Source organism: Euleptes europaea, chromosome 18 (assembly GCF_029931775.1).
Source record: "Euleptes europaea isolate rEulEur1 chromosome 18, rEulEur1.hap1, whole genome shotgun sequence".
Taxonomy (NCBI): Eukaryota; Metazoa; Chordata; class Lepidosauria; order Squamata; family Sphaerodactylidae; genus Euleptes; species Euleptes europaea.
In genome coordinates this window covers 36,933,412-36,950,996 of record NC_079329.1, presented here as the reverse complement: position 1 = coordinate 36,950,996, position 17,585 = coordinate 36,933,412, and the positions used below count along the sequence as shown (strand labels likewise).

General features: G+C 45.4%; 1 protein-coding gene across 1 annotated transcript; it reads left to right on the top strand.

Annotated features, from left to right (window-relative positions):
• Positions 1 to 70: 70 nt before the first annotated feature.
• CD79B (CD79b molecule) lies at positions 71 to 15,379 on the top strand. The gene is made up of 5 exons (XM_056863914.1): positions 71 to 140; positions 7,978 to 8,277; positions 9,010 to 9,128; positions 11,101 to 11,142; positions 15,281 to 15,379. The coding sequence occupies exons 1-5, from the start codon at positions 71 to 73 to the stop codon at positions 15,377 to 15,379; spliced, it is 630 nt and encodes a 209-aa protein (XP_056719892.1).
• The last annotated feature ends 2,206 nt before the right edge of the window (positions 15,380 to 17,585 follow it).

Here is a 17,585-nt window from a genome sequence, read left to right as displayed (position 1 = left end):
GGTGTTTTCGCCAAGACTGCAGGCAGCCAGTGAGTGTCCGGGTGGCTGGGTGTTTTGTGGTCAACCAGCAATGGCAGCTTCTTCATTCCAGGTGTGCGTGGTGGTGTGGACTGTGCTGGGAGTCTGCCTAGTGGCCTCAGGTAGGTCTTGGTCTATTTCTTCAGCCTAGTGGCCTCAGGTAGGGCTTGGTCTATTTCTTCAGCCTAGTGGCCTCAGGTAGGGCTTGGTCTATTTCTTCAGCCTAGTGGCCTCAGGTAGGGCTTGGTCTATTTCTTCAGCCTAGTGGCCTCAGGTAGGGCTTGGTCTATTTCTTCAGCCTAGTGGCCTCAGGTAGGGCTTGGTCTATTTCTTCAGCCTAGTGGCCTCAGGTAGGGCTTGGTCTATTTCTTCAGCCTAGTGGCCTCAGGTAGGGCTTGGTCTATTTCTTCAGCCTAGTGGCCTCAGGTAGGGCTTGGTCTATTTCTTCAGCCTAGTGGCCTCAGGTAGGGCTTGGTCTATTTCTTCAGCCCAATGGGCCTCTCCATGGGGCGGTGGAGGCAGCAAGAGAGTTTGCTTGCCTGCCTGCCTCAGGCTGAGGGGCTAATTTCTACGACAGAGAGGGGCAGAAGCCCGGTCCTGCCTGATATTTCACAACGGGGGAGAGGGGGATCTTCCACCTGAGTCCGAAAAGGAAGGGATTCCAGGTAAAAGAGTGGGACCCTGGATGTGCTGAGCCCTGATGCTTTTCACTTTAACCCAAGCTGGGCTTCTGCTCCTCCTTCGGTGTTTCTGAGGAAGGGCTCATCGGACGCAGTCCCATGCCAAGGAGCTTTGTCCTTCTGGCTGACGTTCACAGAAACCCGAAAAGGGAGGGAGGGGTACGGGCAACGATGTGGATCAACACCGAGCTCGATGCTTCCTGCTGCCCACTTCCTCTGGGACACCTGCGCTCTGGGGCAGAGGAGAGACACCCAGGGCTGGCTTCTTCAAGGGCACATTTTAGAGTAAACAAGGTTGGACCCTGGGGCTTTGGGCTTGGTAACCAAATATTTCAAGGCTGAACCTGACAATGATTTGTTTCTAAAAATAATAAGCTCTGGGTGGAGGCTGCTTGGGGAAGGGAAAGTACTCTGCGCGTGCCTCCAAGCAATCTCAGTTGTTAGATTATGCCCTTTAAGTCTAGAACAGAGCAAATGAAGCAACATCTGGGTCCGGGGGCTGTTCAGCCTGGCAACATCCTGAATATCAAAGAGCTTTTCAGATCTAAAGAGTATGATCTATCTCTGCTTGCCTGTTTGTCCCACCCACCCTCCAAGAAACGCGGGGCAGTCAAAAAGCTCCTCCTATATTGTTGCAATAATCCATAGTTGCATTTTTTTGGTCAGATTGTTTTAATGTTATTATTTATGACTAGGTTTTATATGACAGATTGCAATGGTCTTAGGCCACAAACAATAAACTTTATTGTTATCAATTATCAATAATCCATAGTTAGGCTGAGAGGGAAAGACTCTCCTGCAGTCCTGCAGTAAGTTTTGCAACTGAAAAGCAATTTGAGCCTTGATCTTAAGAGCCAAATTAAAAATTATGTAGGAGATGAACTACTAGCTACCAGGACATTTTCCTTCCACTTTCCTCCATGGCGAGAACTATTTACACCAATTTTTAAAAGGGGGTCCAAAGGGGAAGCAGGAAATTATAGGCCAGTTACCCTCACATCTGTTCCAGGTAAATGAGTAGAAACTGTTATTAAAGAAAGAATGGTTGAGCACATCAAGTAACAAAGTCTGCTGAGGGAAAATCTGCCTCACCAACCTCTTGGAGGCCTTTGAGCAGGTTGACAAGCATGTTGGTAAGGGTTGATCCTACAGACATTGGATTACCAAAAGGCTTTTGATAAGGTCCCTCATGAAAGACTCCTGAATAAGCTTAGTAATCGTGAGATAAGAGGAAGGGCCTTTCATGAATTAAAAAATTGGTTAAATGACAGGAAACAGAGATCAGGGATGCATGGGTAGTTCTCACCATGGAGGAAAGTGAGCTGCACAGGCTCTCACTCAGTATTGAGACACGTGCTAGATAATTTGTTCATTGGAGGGGGTGAAAACAAAGGCCGACTTTAAAGAGCTCCAGGAGGATCTCTCTAAATTGGGTGAGAGGGCAACAGCGTGGCAAATGAAGTGCAATGTTGGTTGCAATGTTGATGGGTCTGTGAAAAAAACGCACATGAAAAAAGCCCACATGAAAATCGCACACAGAAAAAAACCCATTGTCATAAATGTGCACAAGAAAAATGCCCACATGGGAAAATGCCCACACAGAAAAATACGCACACAGATATTTGCCCGCACACAAAAATACATAGAAAAAGTTTGTGTTTTTTTTCTGGTTCCCGAGGTTGATATACATTGGAACAAAAAATCCTAACTAAATAAATGCTGGTGGGAGTCGGAGCTGGCTGAGACTGATAAAAAAGAGATCTTGGGGTTGTAGTGGAAAGCTCAATGGAAGTGTTGATTCAGTGTGTGACAGCAGTGGAAAAAGTCCGTGCTCAGGATTATTAGAAAAGGGATAAAAAATAAAACATCATATTGGAATGCCCTTGTATAAAGCTATGGTGTGGCCTCATTTGGAGTACTGTGTGCAGTTCTGTTTCCTGTATCTCCAAAAGGATACTGCAGAGCTGGGAAAAGTATAGAAGAGAGCGACTGAGATGATTTAGGGCTTGGAGTTCCTTTCCTGTGACGAAAGGCTGAAGTCTGGGACTTTTCATTGTAGAAAAGGAATGGGGGGGGGAATAATTGCCACATTAAATTATGCATAGGTGGATCAATTGGATAGATTCAAGAGGGTCTTTCTTATATTCTCCTTGCCATCCTCCCTTATGCTATAACTTCCTTTGGGATCAGGAAATACCCTGTTTTTGTTTTATCCCTTTCTCTCTGCTATGATCTATCCCTTCTCCACGAGTCTTAGTCAGACTTTGCAACTATATTTTGGAGGAAAACCTTATTGTTAGACGTTCCTGTCTCTCTTCCCCAGACCAGTGCACATGTGAGTGGGGGTCGGGGGGTGGGGCGGATAGTAGCCATTCCTCAACATTGCTTCAGTACTTCCCACCCCCTTTCTACTCATCTCCTGCTGGCCCCCTTTCTCACTCAAGTCCCTCTGCCTTATAGCCTAGTGTCCCTGGGCAGCTTCCCCAGAAGCCCATTCTGCTATTTCTAGAATGGCCAACCTCCAGGTGATGGCTGGAGATCTCCTGCTATTACAACTGATCTCCAGGCAATAGAGATCAGTTCACTTGGAGAAAATAGCTGCTTTGGAAGGTGGTTCTATAGCATTATACCCAACTGGAGTCCCTCCCTTCCCCAACCCCCCTTCAGGCTCCACCCCCCAAATCTCCAGGTGTTTCCCAACCTGGATCGGGCAACCCTAAGTCTATTTCCCATTCCCAAGTTCCCTGTGTCCCTTCCTAACTTCTTCAAATATTGCTTCAAATTTCTTCAAATGTTGCTAGTTGGTCCCAACATTTGCCATGTAGTGTGATGTTGGTAGGGTTGCCGCCAGGCCCCACTTTGCCACCGGTGGGAGGTTTTTGGGACGGAGCCTGAGGAGGGCGGGGTTTGGAGATGGGAGGGACCTCAATGCCATAGAGTCCAATTGCCGAGGTGGCCATTTTCTTCAGGTGAACTGATCTCTGTCGGCTGGAGATCAGTTGTAATAGCAGGAGATTTCCAGCTAGAACCTGGAGGTTGGAAAGCCTAGATGTTGGAAGCATCTTGCTTTGGCCTATTTCCTGCCTTACTCACTTCTTTTGTCCTGCAAATGCCCCCTGGAACAAAAAGGGCCTTCTAGAGCAGATATTCTTTTTTTTAATAAATATTTTTATTGATTTTTAACGATAAATAGGGATACACAAGGAAAAAAGGAATAGGGAGGAAAAAACAAACAAACCAGCAATAAATTATTAAAATAATATTTAGTGGTGTAGCGCCTTGTACTACCCCCTTGGATCTTTTATTAATACCGTTATTTTCTAGTAAGGTAGATTAAAGCGCCACCTTGAATCTACTATGACTCTTGGAGTCTTGTTGTTATTTTTTAGTTTGTAATGTAATCATAGAAAGGTGTCCATTTGTCTCTAATTTGTTTTTGATTGTTCATTTGTAAGGTTTCAGTCAGATGTGCCATAGTTATATATTCATAGGATTTATCCATCCAGGTCTTTATGGTAGGAATTCTGTTTGTTTTCCATAGAGATGCTAATAGTACTCTAGCCGCTGTGATTAAATATTTCAGCATATTCTGTTGATCTTTGTTGATACTATCCGGTGTTTTACTTAACAGAAATAATTTGGGGTCATATAATATACTTTGATCAATAATGCCTTCTAAGTTCTTATGTATTTCCTTCCAAAATTTCTGAACTAATTTGCATGTCCACCAGCAGTGATAGAAAGTGCCCCTAGTTTTACGACATTTCCAACATAGGCCAGATGTCAGGTTGTTCATATTTTGAATGTCACTTGGCGTAAGGTACCACCTATGTAGCATTTTCAACCAGTTTTCATGGATCCCTCAACATAACGTAAATTTGAGATTCTTACAAAATAGTTGTTCCCATTCATCAATCGTTATGGTCTCGTTCAAATTCTCCATCCATTTAATTTGGCACGACATCACCTGTTCGTCTTCTGTATCGTATGTCACCAATAGTTTATAGATTTTACCTAGTAAATGTTGGGTTGGCTTGCATATCAACTGGTGAGCAGATATTCTTGAGCTTAGCAGAGCAAGCAGCCTAGTCACCAGCCAAGGGGGAGATATTAATGCCAAGAAAATGGAGGCTAAATGGCAACACTATTCATCTTCACAATTTTTAGCAAAGAATTCTGAAGAAGCAAATTCACTTCGATTCTATCTGAGCAAACAGAGGTGCAAAAGCTGCTGTAAGCAAGGGAGCCTCCCCCACCCCCCGAACTATGAAAATTAGCCTCACGGTACAATGACTTCCTTTATGGATGAAAAAGCACAACACTTTCTATTCTGATGAACAAAATGACACAAAACATTGCAAGCTTTCGTGTTCTCTGGAATTCTTCATCAAGTTGGATGCTTCAAAAAAACAAGAAGGGGAGAGAGAAAAACAAGGTGTTTCTTGCCTCCTTTCTTTTTAGAATAATAGAATCATAGAATTATAGAGTTGGGAGGGACCACCGGGGTCATCTAGTCCAACCCGCTGCACAATGCAGGACATTCATAACTACCTCCAACCCCCACACCCCCAGTGACCAGAAGATGGCCAAGGTGCCTTCCCTCTCATGAACTGCCTAAGGTCACAGAAACAGCATTGCTGACAAATGGCCATCTAACCTCTTCTTTAAAACCTCCAGGGAAGGAGAGCTTACCACCTCCCATGGAAGCCTGTTCTACTGAGGAACAGCTCTAACTGTTAGAAAATTCTTCCTAATGTCAAGACGGAAACTGTTTTGATTTAATTTCAACCCGTTGGTTCTGGTCCGACCTCCTGGGGCAACAGAAAACAACTCTGCACCATCCTCTCTATGACAGCCTTTCAAGTACTTGAAGATGATTATCATATCCCTTCTCAGTCTTCTCCTCTTCAGGCTAAACATTTTAAAATATTCAGCCTGATGAAGTGTTCTGGAGAACTCGAAGGCTTGCACATCGTGTGGTGTTGTTTTTATTGGTCTTAATAAAAGGTGTTACAGAGCTTTTACTTTTGGATTTTTCTTGGACCAACCCAGCCACCTGGAACCTCTCGCTTATTTATCACTGGTTTCACAAATTATTTCTTTCTATCTTCTGCCTTGGATATTACTCAGTCAAGTTTTGTTTGAGTCAAGTCAACTTCAGCTTTTCTATTTTCTGCTTTCTTTCCCTAACCAACACTCCCTTTGAGGATTATTAGAACAGGGATTGTGAATAAAACGGTAACAGGTAACAGTGCAATCCTAAAGAGAGTTACTCCAGTTTGTTAATATTGTAATGCCCTTGCATAGATCTAGGGTAAGACCTCCTTAGAATGCTGTGTGCAGTTCTGGTTACCACATCTCAAAAAGGTTCTTGCAGCCCTGAAAAAAGTACAAACAGAGGGCAACCAAGGATGACCCTGGGGTTGGAGGGTGAGGAAAGGCTGGAGAGTCTGAGGCTTTTTGGTTTAGAAAAAAGAAAGTTAAGGGGGACATGACAGAGGTTTATAAAATTATACATAAGGTGGAAAAAGCAGATAGAGGGAGCTTTTTCTCCCCTTTCATAATATTGGAGCTCAGGGGCACCCAGTAAAGCTGATGAACAAAAGGAAATACTTCTTTACTCAATGAATAATTAAATTGTGAAAAGGCCACCAGCATAGATGGCTTTAAAAGGGGGCTAGACAGATTCATGGAGGATAGGTCTATCAGTGGCCATGGTAACTAAAGGGAACCTCCACATCTAGAGGCAATACACCTCTGACCCCAGTGCTAGGAAACACCAGCAGGGAACAAAGGCCTTGGCAGGGAACACCAGCAGGGAACAGAGGCCTTGGCCTCTGTGCCCTGTTTGTTGGCTTTCCAGGGGAACTAGTTGGCCACTTTGTTAAACTTGATGCTGGTCTACATGGACCACTGTTCTGATCCAGCAGGGCTCTTCTGATGTTCTTACCAACCTTCACAGGGTGCTCCTGTCCCAAAGGCTCTCTTTGACATTTCACAAATCACAAAATCACACAAGGTTGGAAGAGACCACAAGGGCCATCCAGTCCAACCCCCTGCCATGCAGGATCCCAAAATCAAAGGGCTCCCGACAAATGGTCATCCAACCTCCGCTTAAAGACCTCCAAAGACAGGGACTCCACCGAGGCAGGGCATTCCACCCTCAAACCGCCCTCACTGTCAGAAAGTTCTTCCTAATGTTTAGGTGGAATCTCTTTTCTATTAGTTTAAATCCGTTACTCCGTGTCCTAGTCTCTGAAGCAACAGAGAACAAGCTAGTTCCCTCATTAACATGGCATCCCTTCAAATATTTAAACATGGCTGTCATGTCACCCCTTAACCTTCTCTTCTCCATACTAAACAAACCCAACTCCTTAATTCTCTCCTCATAGGGCACAGATTCCAGACCTTTGACCATTCTGGTCGCTCTCCTCTGGACATGCTCCAACTTGTCAACATCATTCTTAAATTGTGGAGCCCAAAACTGGACACAGTATTCCAAGTGAGGTCTGACCAATGCAGAATACAGTGGTAGTATTACTTCCCTTGATCTAGACACAATACTTTTTTTGATGCAGCCCAGAATTGCATTGGCCTTCTTAGCCACCATATCACACTGTTGACTCATATTCAGTTTGTGGTCCACTAAGTCTCCCAGATCTCTTTCACATGTACTGTTGTCAAGCCAACTATCTCCCATCCTGTACCTGTGCCTTAAGTTGTTTCTGCCTAGGTGAAGTACCTTACACTTCTCCCTATTGAAATCCATTTTATTGTTTATGGCCCAGATCTCCAGTCTATCAAAGTCATTCTGAACTCTGACCCTGTCCTCTGGGGTATTAACTACCCCTCCCAACTTGGTGTCATCTGAAAATTTAATTATCATGTCCTCTATTCCATCCTCCAAGTCATTTATAAAAATGTTAAATAGCACCAGTCCCCGGACAGACCCTTGTGGCACTCCACTGGTCACTCCTCTCCAGGATGAAGTTGTGCCATTAATGAGCACCCTTTGGGTTCGGTTTCATGTTTAGTTGTTCCACAATCTTGTCACAGTTCTGGAGCTCTATAAGATTTCCATTCCCACAGAGACTTGGGAGACCATTTTTGAAAGTAATCTAGAAGAAAACTCTTTAAATGGAACTGAAAGCATTTTAAAATTTGGGGATTAAATTTCAAAAATGTGCACAAAATCTTTTACAAACAAAACCACCGGAAAACCAGAGAGACATCTTCCTCCCTCCTGACCTCCACTTGGTGGTGTGCTTCTTTTCTTCAGGCGCATCACATCCTCACAGTCTGAAGAATCCGCGCTTCATTGCTGTAAGGTGGGGCTCCAGAGTCTCCTTCAACTGCATTTCCTCTTCGGAGGTCAGTTGGTATAAGGAGATGGAGCAGGGTCCAGGTAAGAAGCTGGAGAACAGTTCCAGAGTCCATGTAATCAATAACTCATCGGTGTCAACGATCAACATCGCCAAACTCCAGCATGCAGACAGTGGCACCTACTTCTGTCGGAGTGATGATGATAAAGAGAAGATAACAATGCAGCAGCGCTGCGGCACTGAGCTCAGAATCATGGGTGAATCTTAATACTCTCTTAAATACTCCCCTCTTCTAGATCTGAGGCCACGTGTGTGGAACCCCCCCCCCCAGCAGAATTCTGCCTTCAGCCCCTTCTAGCAGGTCTGCAACCATACGTTCCCAGGATGCATCTTGGATTTCATCAAATTCTGTTTAGAGGGTTATATGCTGTATTAATAGATGCCATGGGTGCTTACCACTCAGCGTGGTGTAGTGGTTAAGAGCGGTGGTTTGGAGCGGTGGAGTCTGATCTGGAGAACCGGGTTTGATTCCCCACTCCCCCACACATGAGCGGTGGAAGCTAATCTGGTGAACTGGATTTGTTTCCCCACTCCTCCACACTAAGCCAGCTGGGCGACCTTGGGCAAGTTACAGTTCTATTAAGAGCTCTCTCAGCTCCACCTACCTCTATTGTGGGGAGGGGAAGGGAAGGTGATTGTAAGCCGGTTTGAGTCTCCCTTAAGTGGTAGAGAAAGTCAGCATATAAAAACCAACACTTCTTCTTCTTCTTACGTATTTGCCTGATGCATATGCAGTTGCACGGCATCATTGCTTGCTTTTGTAGTCTAATGTAGATCATATCTGGAGAACTATCCTGTTTCAATGATGGAAAGGAAAATTGTAATCACATCCGGATGCATCTGAAAGGTTCAGTTGCCCCAGGAAAACAGCCCAGGTCTGATATGGTGTCAGAGCAAATCATTGAGGTCAGCCTCCCTTTCATTTTAAGGTATCAGCACCTATGAGCAAGTGCAAAATCGGAACACCATGAAAGATACCATCATTTTGATCCAGTCCATTCTTCTTTTCCTGTTCATAAGCGTCCCTCTGTTCATGGTTCTGGGGAAGGTGAGTGTGTTGGGCATTCCCACTGAAATGCTACTTCTAGTGTTTCCAACACTTGGTACACAATGTACAAGTTGCTTCTTTGACACATTATTGCATACACTGTGTTATAAAAATATTTAAAACTCCCCCCCCCCGATTTAAAGAGATGGAGAGTATGTAATAAAGTACAACCACCACCAATGAAAGACTCCTATAACCTGTGACAAACTCTCAGCTCTCTGTCACAGCCGGCTGTCCATGCGTCCCTTCCCTAGTGACCACAACAGGGGCCCAAAGCTACTCCCACCAGGGAGCCGAGTCTACAAACACTCCTCTCTACCTTCCCTGCCTCATCTCAACAAGAACGAGGGGAACATCCAAGGCCCATCTCCAAGGCAGCACTTTGCTCTGTGACCAGCATGGCATGACATCCTCATTAGAGAAAAGCAATCAGATGTCATGACTGAACAGGAAGGTGGTATGCAGGTAGAGTTGCCAACCTCCAGGTGGTGGCTGGAGATCTCCCGCTATTACAACTGATTTCCAGCTGATAGAGATCAGTTCCCCTGGAGAAAATGGCTGCTTTGGCAATTGGACTCTGTGTGACCTTGAAGTCCCACCCTCCTCAGGCTCCGCCCCAAACATCTCTAGGTATTGCCCAACCCGGAGCCGCCAACTCTATATGCAGGAGCTTTAGTGAAGCTCAAGTTCCACCCCACAAAGAAATGGTTGTGACTTTCAGTCACCCCAGTGGCGCCAAATTGGTGCATAACCCAGGATGGTGTCCTCTTGTCAGGTGTGGGGTGCGCAAAAGGGAATGTTGACTGCATCCACATGGAGTGGGAAAAGGCACCCTCCCTATGGATAGGATTGCCAACTCCAGTTTGGAAAATTACTGGAGATTTGGAGGTGGAGCCTGGGGAGGGCGTGGTTTGGGGAGGGGAGAGACCTCATCAGGGTATGCCATACAGTCCACCCTCCAAAGCAGCCCTTTTCTCCAGGGGAACTGATTTCTGTAATCTGGAGATCAGTTGTAATTCTGGGAGCTCTCCAGGCCGCACCTGGAGTTTGGCAACCCTACCTGTGGAAAAAGCAGTGAGCAAATGGGAGGCCTGGATAGCATCCACTCACCCTGCCCCTGTGCCACTCAGCCCACCCCTCCAGCCTGCCCCTCTTCCTATCACTGTGACCGGTGCTGCCACTACAACTGCATGCCTCACCATTCCCAGCAACTCCCCTTTTCCTTCCTAAGCCATTGTGCAAAGCTGCACCGTGGCTCAGATGTGAAATAAAAAAGTAAATTAAAAGGCCAAATGGGGTGGGCGAAGAAAGGCTCTGCCCACTCCCCATATTGGCTGGGCAGCCACACTTCCTCATTAGAGCCAGATCAAAGTGATCTGGCCCAAAGGAGCCATTCCTGGGATCCCTATGAATTATATGCAAAGGCACCAAGATGTCATGTGAACGCTCCCAAAAGACAATGGAGACTTCCTGCTGTTCTCATGGTTGGGGGGGGGACCCCTGTGTGGAAGCAGCCGTTCTACAGGCAGGCTGGTTTCTGAGGCTGAAGACAGACAATAGTTTTTTTAGAGAGGAAAGCTGTCTGAAATAAGCTTTGCTTCCTATGGTGTGTACACACATTCCTTTCATCGCAGTGTCACCTCGGGTCAAAAGGTTTGCAGGTCTTTGAAACTCTACAGAAACCTTCAAAATATCCTCCTAGAAGCAGGAGCGTGGGATGAGTGCATGCACCATGAGTAGCAGTCCCTCATTCAAATCACCATCAGAGCTCTCTGGGGAAAAACAGTCATCTGTCTCCATCCCACATTTCTTTTGTCTATCTGTGGAGAATTTCAAGACTTCCCTAAAATGTCAGTGGGGTTTTAAAACAAGGCCAGTGAGTGCTGAAAAGAAGAGGAACGGCTTGCTGAGGAACCTGAGGCAGGCAAGGAGTAACTTGGAATGTGGTTCTATTCCCTCTTTCTCTTTTTAGGGTGATGGTAAAGAAGCGCCTGGTGAGGACCACACTTATGAGGTGAGCAGCAATGAAAGGATTAGATGGTCAAACGAGAATCTGGGAGATCTGGGTTTGAATCCCCTGCTCTGCCGTGAAGCTCGCTGGGGGGCCTTGGGCGTATCATGCACACTCTCTGGCCTCCTCACATGTTACAAAGGCCATGTGACCAGCCACAAACACTTTTCATCAGATACGTTCTGGAAATTCTGTGCTTCCCAGTATGCATGGGCTTGATTCAGATTGGGACCACAGTATGTGGGAGACGGGGCTTAAGCCTTCTCCTTTGCACTGTTTTCCTGACCTGAAACGACCCCAGGGAACTTCTATTTGCCCAGGAGAAAGTGACATGTATTGATGGCTACACATAACTTTCCCCTACTGGGCAAACAGCAGCTCACCAGGGCCCTTTCAAGTTGGGGAAATGGCAAGGTAGGGGATTTAAGCTTCTCCACACAAGCTATGGTCTCAGTACACATCAGGCGCTCACATGCCTAGAAATTAAGTTTCAGTCCTCCACATGGCAGATAGAAAATCCTCTTGGAGACCTGGTAGGAGTTTTGTAAAATATGAATCAGCCCTCAGCCTAACAGTGCTTATGAGGATAAAATGGAAAAAGGAGAATTAGGTATGCTGCCCTGAGCTTCTTGAAAGAAGGATTGCTTGATTTTCAGAATGGTCAAGCATGAAAAAGGAGTATTTCTTCAATGGCAGGGGAAGTTGCAAGAAGGTAACCTGGACTCCAAAGACAGATAGGGGCCGGCTCCAAGCTGTTGGTGCAAGTGCATAAGGGGAACCATAGAGTTGAAAGGGGCCACACAGGCCATCTAGTCCAACCCCTTGCTTAATGCAGGATCCACCTAGGGCACCCCTGACAAGTGCTTGTCCAGCCTCTGCTTAAAGACTGCAAGGGGGAGCTCACCGCCTCCCTAGCTAGCTGATTCCACTGCTGAACCATTCTGACTGTAAAAAACTTTTTCCTAATATCCAGCCGGTACCTTTTCACCTGCAATTTAAACCCATTATTGTGAGTCCTATCCTCTGCTGCCTACAGGAACAGTTCCCTGCCCTCCTCTAAGTGTCAGCCCTTCAAATACTTAAAGAGAGCAATCATGTCCCCCCTCAACCTCCTCTTCTCCAGACTAAACATTCCCAACTAGGGCTGTTGAAAAAAGAAATTCGGTAAAATTCGGATTCGACAAAATTTAGCCCGTTTTTGTTCGGGAAATGCCAAAGTCCGAACTCCCCCGATTCGGATCCATGGAATTCGGCAGTAAGTTCGAAGTTCGGGGAAAAATTCGGCCGTTAAAAGCCATTAAAAACAAATTCGCTCCTTTCCGCGGCTCCAGGGGGGCATGTTTGGAGGTAAAGGTACCAAACTTTCAGTGTAGCTTGAGGGGACCCTTCTTGCAGGAAACCCCAATTTTTGGGAAGATTGGGTCAGGGGGTCCCGACTTATGGGGCCCGGAAGTGGTCTCCCCATCCTTAATGTGCATCTTTATTCCATTTACAGCACAGTCGCAGCTTTCCACGGCTCTGGGGGGGCATTTTTGGAGGTAGAGGTCCCAAAATTTCAGTGTAGCTTGAGGGGACCCTTCTTGCAAGAACCCCCAAGTTTTGTGAAGATTGGGTAAGGAGGTCCTGACTTATGGGGCCCCCCATCCGATGTAACTACGCCGAAAATGCATCCAACAATGCTCAAAGCTTAAGTAAACAGAATAACTAGCATGGGTAACATATCTTTTCATTAAAACACAGCCAAAGTGCATCTCATAAGGCTACTAGCGTAAGTGCAACCTGTGCCAATTGCGTAACTTCAGTATTGATAGATTTCAATGCTGCTGGATTCAAATCTTCCACAGCAACAATCACACTCACAAAGAATTCAAGCCCCCCCCCAGGACAGGTAACCCCCCCCCCAAATCACACTCCACAGAGGCAATCAAGCCCACCTCCCAACAGATCAGGTAAACCCACCCCCCTTTGGCTTCCCCCCTCACACACACACACACACACACACACAGAATCTCCCCCCCCCACATACTCACACACAGGAAATAAATTATAGAGAAAAGCCCCAAAGTGGGTCTTACTATGGATGTCTTCTCTTCCATCAGGAGCAGGGACTGAGAGTCAGGACTCAGGAGTAATCCAATACGATTCCATTTATGCATGGGAGGTTTTGCCTTGGATTTGCCGCTCTCTAGATGCACAGGATCGCCTGCTCCCAATCATTCCAGTGGGTGGATGGGGGGATCGCATAACTCGGGGGGCCCTGATTCAATCTTCACAAAACTTGGGGGTTCTTGCAAGAAGGGTCCCCTCAAGCTACACTGAAATCTTGGGACCTCTACCTCCAAAAATGCCCCCCCTGGAGCCGTGGAAAGCCATGAATGTGTTCTTAATTGCTTTATTCCAATGGGCAGATTGGGGGGACCCCTTCCAGGCCCCATAAGTCGGAACCCCCTGACCCAATCTTAACAAAACTTGGGGGTTCTTGCATGAAGGGTCCCCTCAAGATACACTGAAATTTTGGGACCTCTACCTCCAAAAATGCCCCCCCAAGCTGCGGAAAGCCGCGACTGTGCTGTAAATGGAATAAAGATGCACATTAAGGATGGGGTGTGTGCACATGCACACACACACCATGGGGATCTCTCTCACACACAAACAGACACTCTCTCTTTCTCTCCCTGGGCCAGACAGCAACTGGGCTCACACACTCAACTGCGACTGATTAGCCAGAAGAAGACCCAGCTTGGCCACCGATTGGCCGGGGGAGAATGCTGCTTTGGGGGCGCCGAATTTATTCAGCGTCCGCCCGAACTCGCCAAATTTGGCTCATCGTTTTCCCACCTTTTTTTAATTCTTTTCCATCCGAACTAGAAACCGCCGAATCGGGGGAAATTCAGCTGTTTTTTTGTTCGGGACGAACCGAATCGACAGCCCTATTCCCAACTCCCTCAGCCTTTCCTTGCAGGGCTTGGTCTCCAGGCCCCTGATCATCCTCGTCGCTCCATTCGGTCCACATCCTTTTTGAAGTGAGAAAGTGGGAAAGACAGATCTCGTAACAAGAGGGGCTTGAGGCTTAACTTTTTTAAAAAAAGAAAGGTGTGAATTTAGAGAACCAGATACTCAGACTGTTATCTTGCTATGGAGATATTTATTTTTTTAAAACTGGAAAAGTTCTGGTGACGGGGGAAGGGGTGGCCAATACCAGGGGACCGGGGCAAGGAGCCTGCCTACAGAAGTCCCCTTGCTACTGAGCTGTATTGGCAGCCACAGCAGCCACAGGTAAACTGCACAAGCCTGTCCGTGTATGGAAAACACCTCTGTCTTCTGATGCCCATGACTGCTTATATTGCAGAATTTACAGATAATCCAGTCCTTCCCCCAAGGTAGAGCTGCTACATAGATGCTGTTCAAACGGCAACAGCAGGGTGTCTCTTAATCCTAAATTAGTTTCCAAAAAGCCGAGATATATCAAGGATTTCTGTTTTGATCCTTCCAAATGGGTCGATGTATCAGTTTGTTTGTAGAAAAAGAACAACAAAGAGCCTTGAGTTACCTTAAAAAATAATTGTGGGAGAAGCTTTCCAGAGCCAGAGTCCACTGTAAACACAACATTTTTTGGTACCTGGATCCAGCCGCTTAGATTTTGGAAGGCTGGTTTTGTGTAATTCCCAAAGGAGATCAGGCTTGCAAAGTGCTTTGTGTTGATCTCTCCACCTGTTAGAATTTTCTAAGTTAGAGCTGTTCCTCAGTGGAACAGGTTTCCTCGGGAAGTGGTAAGCTCTCTTTTCCTGGAGGTTTTTAAGAAGAGGTTAGATGGCCATCTGTCAGCAATGCTGATTCTGTAACCTTAGGCAGATCATGAGAGGGAAGGCACCTTGGCCATCTTCTGGGCATGGAGTAGGGGTCACTGGGGGTGTGGGGGGGAGGTAGTTGTGAATTTCCTGCATTGTACAGGGGGTTGGACTAGATGACCCTGATGGTCGCTTCCAACACTATGATTCTATGAGCTCTTAAAAAGCGTTCCTTAACAGTCATCAGCTATAAACACCATCTGAGAAATGCAAAGCAAATTCATCCCAGAGGTGGGATTTTGCTACCAGAGGGAGAGAGAAGAATGCTTCAGATCCACTTTGTTCTTCTGCAGGGCTTGGCTGTCGAACTGGCCGATACCTATGAAGACATTGGTACCTACCAGGACAAAGCAGAGAAGTGGGACCTTGGGGAGAACCCATGCGAAGAGTGATGCCTGCTGCAGGGGAATCAAAAGGACAACGGGGGATTTGTGGGGGAATGGGAGGCAGGGAGAATGTACTGTGGAAATGAATTTAACTTAGCAAATATCCAAGGATTTGAATTAATTTCAATGTACAGGTTTATATAAGCGTGTTATTATTAGTTTTTAAACATTGAAGTATATGATATAATCCCCGGATAAAGAATGATTTAAATTAGAACATATATGCAAAGGGAAGTACTAAGAGTATAAACAGATAGAGGAGCATGGTGGGGAAGTCAAAAAAAATTTCTTTTTTTTTGTATTGATTAAATTAGTAATGTTTATATCTTTTTAAATCAATATAATACATATTGTTTTGATATTATTAAAAAATAATTAATTTTTTTTTTTAAAAAAGACAAACGTCTACCCAGTATTGAGTGTGTAAAGTGCCGTCAAGTTGCAGCCGACTTATGGCAACCCCTTTGGGGGGGGGGGTTTTCATGGCAAGAGACTAACAGAGGTGGTTTGCCATAGTGTCCTTAAATTTCACCAGTGATACCTAAAGTATAAGGCAGTCTACAAAGAGGCTTTCTTGTGCAGGAGAACCTCCCAGTACATTTTGTCCTTAAAATTGTTTTAGCAGCAACCTATGAAACCTTTCAAATTTAAAAAAAAGAGTTCTAATACTGAAATTGTTGTGGATTTAACTTATTGTGAATGTTCATTCAGTGTTTGCCATAGATCAAAGCCTCGTCAAAATCCAAAGCAGCTTTTTATGAGAGCAGCAGTGCGTGTGCGTGTGTGCATGTGCGTGTAAAGTGCCATCATGTCACAGCTGACTGATGATGACATTGTTACTTTGTTCTTATCAAATATGTATTGCTTTATAGATGGTACCACAGGGGTATATGTATAGGTATAGTTTTTGGTATAGATTCAGCTAGTGGTTTGATTTATTCAATATATTGTAATTGTTTGGTATATCGTGCTGTTGTTTCTGGTTTAAGCTCCTGATAATAACTGAGCTGCAGCATTCTGCACCAGTTGCAGTTTCCAAATTGATTTTGAGGGGAGACCAATGTACTGTGCATTACAGTAGTCTAGTCTCAATGTTACTGTGGCATGGATCCAGGTGGCCAGATTAGCCGTATCAAGGTAAGGGGCCATCTTACGGGCTAGGCTGAATTGGAATGAAGCCTTTTTTTGCAACGGCATTAACTTGCTTCTCCAGCAATAATATTGTGTCCAGTATATTTCCAAGGCTCTTAACAGAGTCATCAAGGCTCAGCTGAACACCATCAAAAGTAGAGACCACAATGTCCCTCAAGATCTCTGCCTTCCCAACCAGCATTACCTCTGTCTTTTCAGGGTTTAGTTTCAATGTGTTCGCTTTTAGCCAGTTAAACCAGGAGCATTCAGGACCTCTACTGAATCACCAGTGCATTTGGATAAGAATATATAGAACTGGGTATCATCCACATATTGATGACAACCAACCCCCAAGCTAAGAATGATTTGTCCTAAGGGCTTTATATAGAGGTTAAAAACATGGGGGATAGTATTGTGCCTTCTGGAACTCAACGGGATGGGTCCCACACAAATGATAACTGGTTTCCAAGAGCAACCCTTTGAGTCTAATCCGTGAGGAACGATTTGAACCAGTTCAGTGTGCATCCCTTGATACCTACTTCTACCCCCAAGTGCCTCAACAAGATGGCCTGATCTACTGTATCAAAGCTTGCTGATAGGTCCAACAAGAGCAACAAAGAGGCATGGACTTTGTCTACACTCAGCGATTGCTGAGAAATTAAATGAATTCTTCTCATCTGTCTTCACTGTTGAAGATATAGGACAAATTCGTTCTCCTGAACAGAGGTTTTGGGGAGGGGAGAATGAGGAACTGGGCAAATAGTGGTAACATGGCAGGAAGTCCTAGAATCTCTAGACAAACTGCAAACTAACAAGTCACAGGGACCAGCCGGTATACATCCTTGAATACTTCAAAAACTCAAATGGGAAACTGATGAATTCCCAACAATGATATGTAACATGTCCCTTAGATCAGCCTCTGTACCAGAGGACTGGAGAATGGCCAATGTAACACTCATTTAGAAAAAAGGTTCCGGGGGGACCAGGAAATTACAGTCCAGTCAGCTTAATGTCTGTTCCAGATAAATTGATGGAAAGCGGATGTTAGCAGTGGGGTCCCTCAGGGATCAGTGTTGGGACC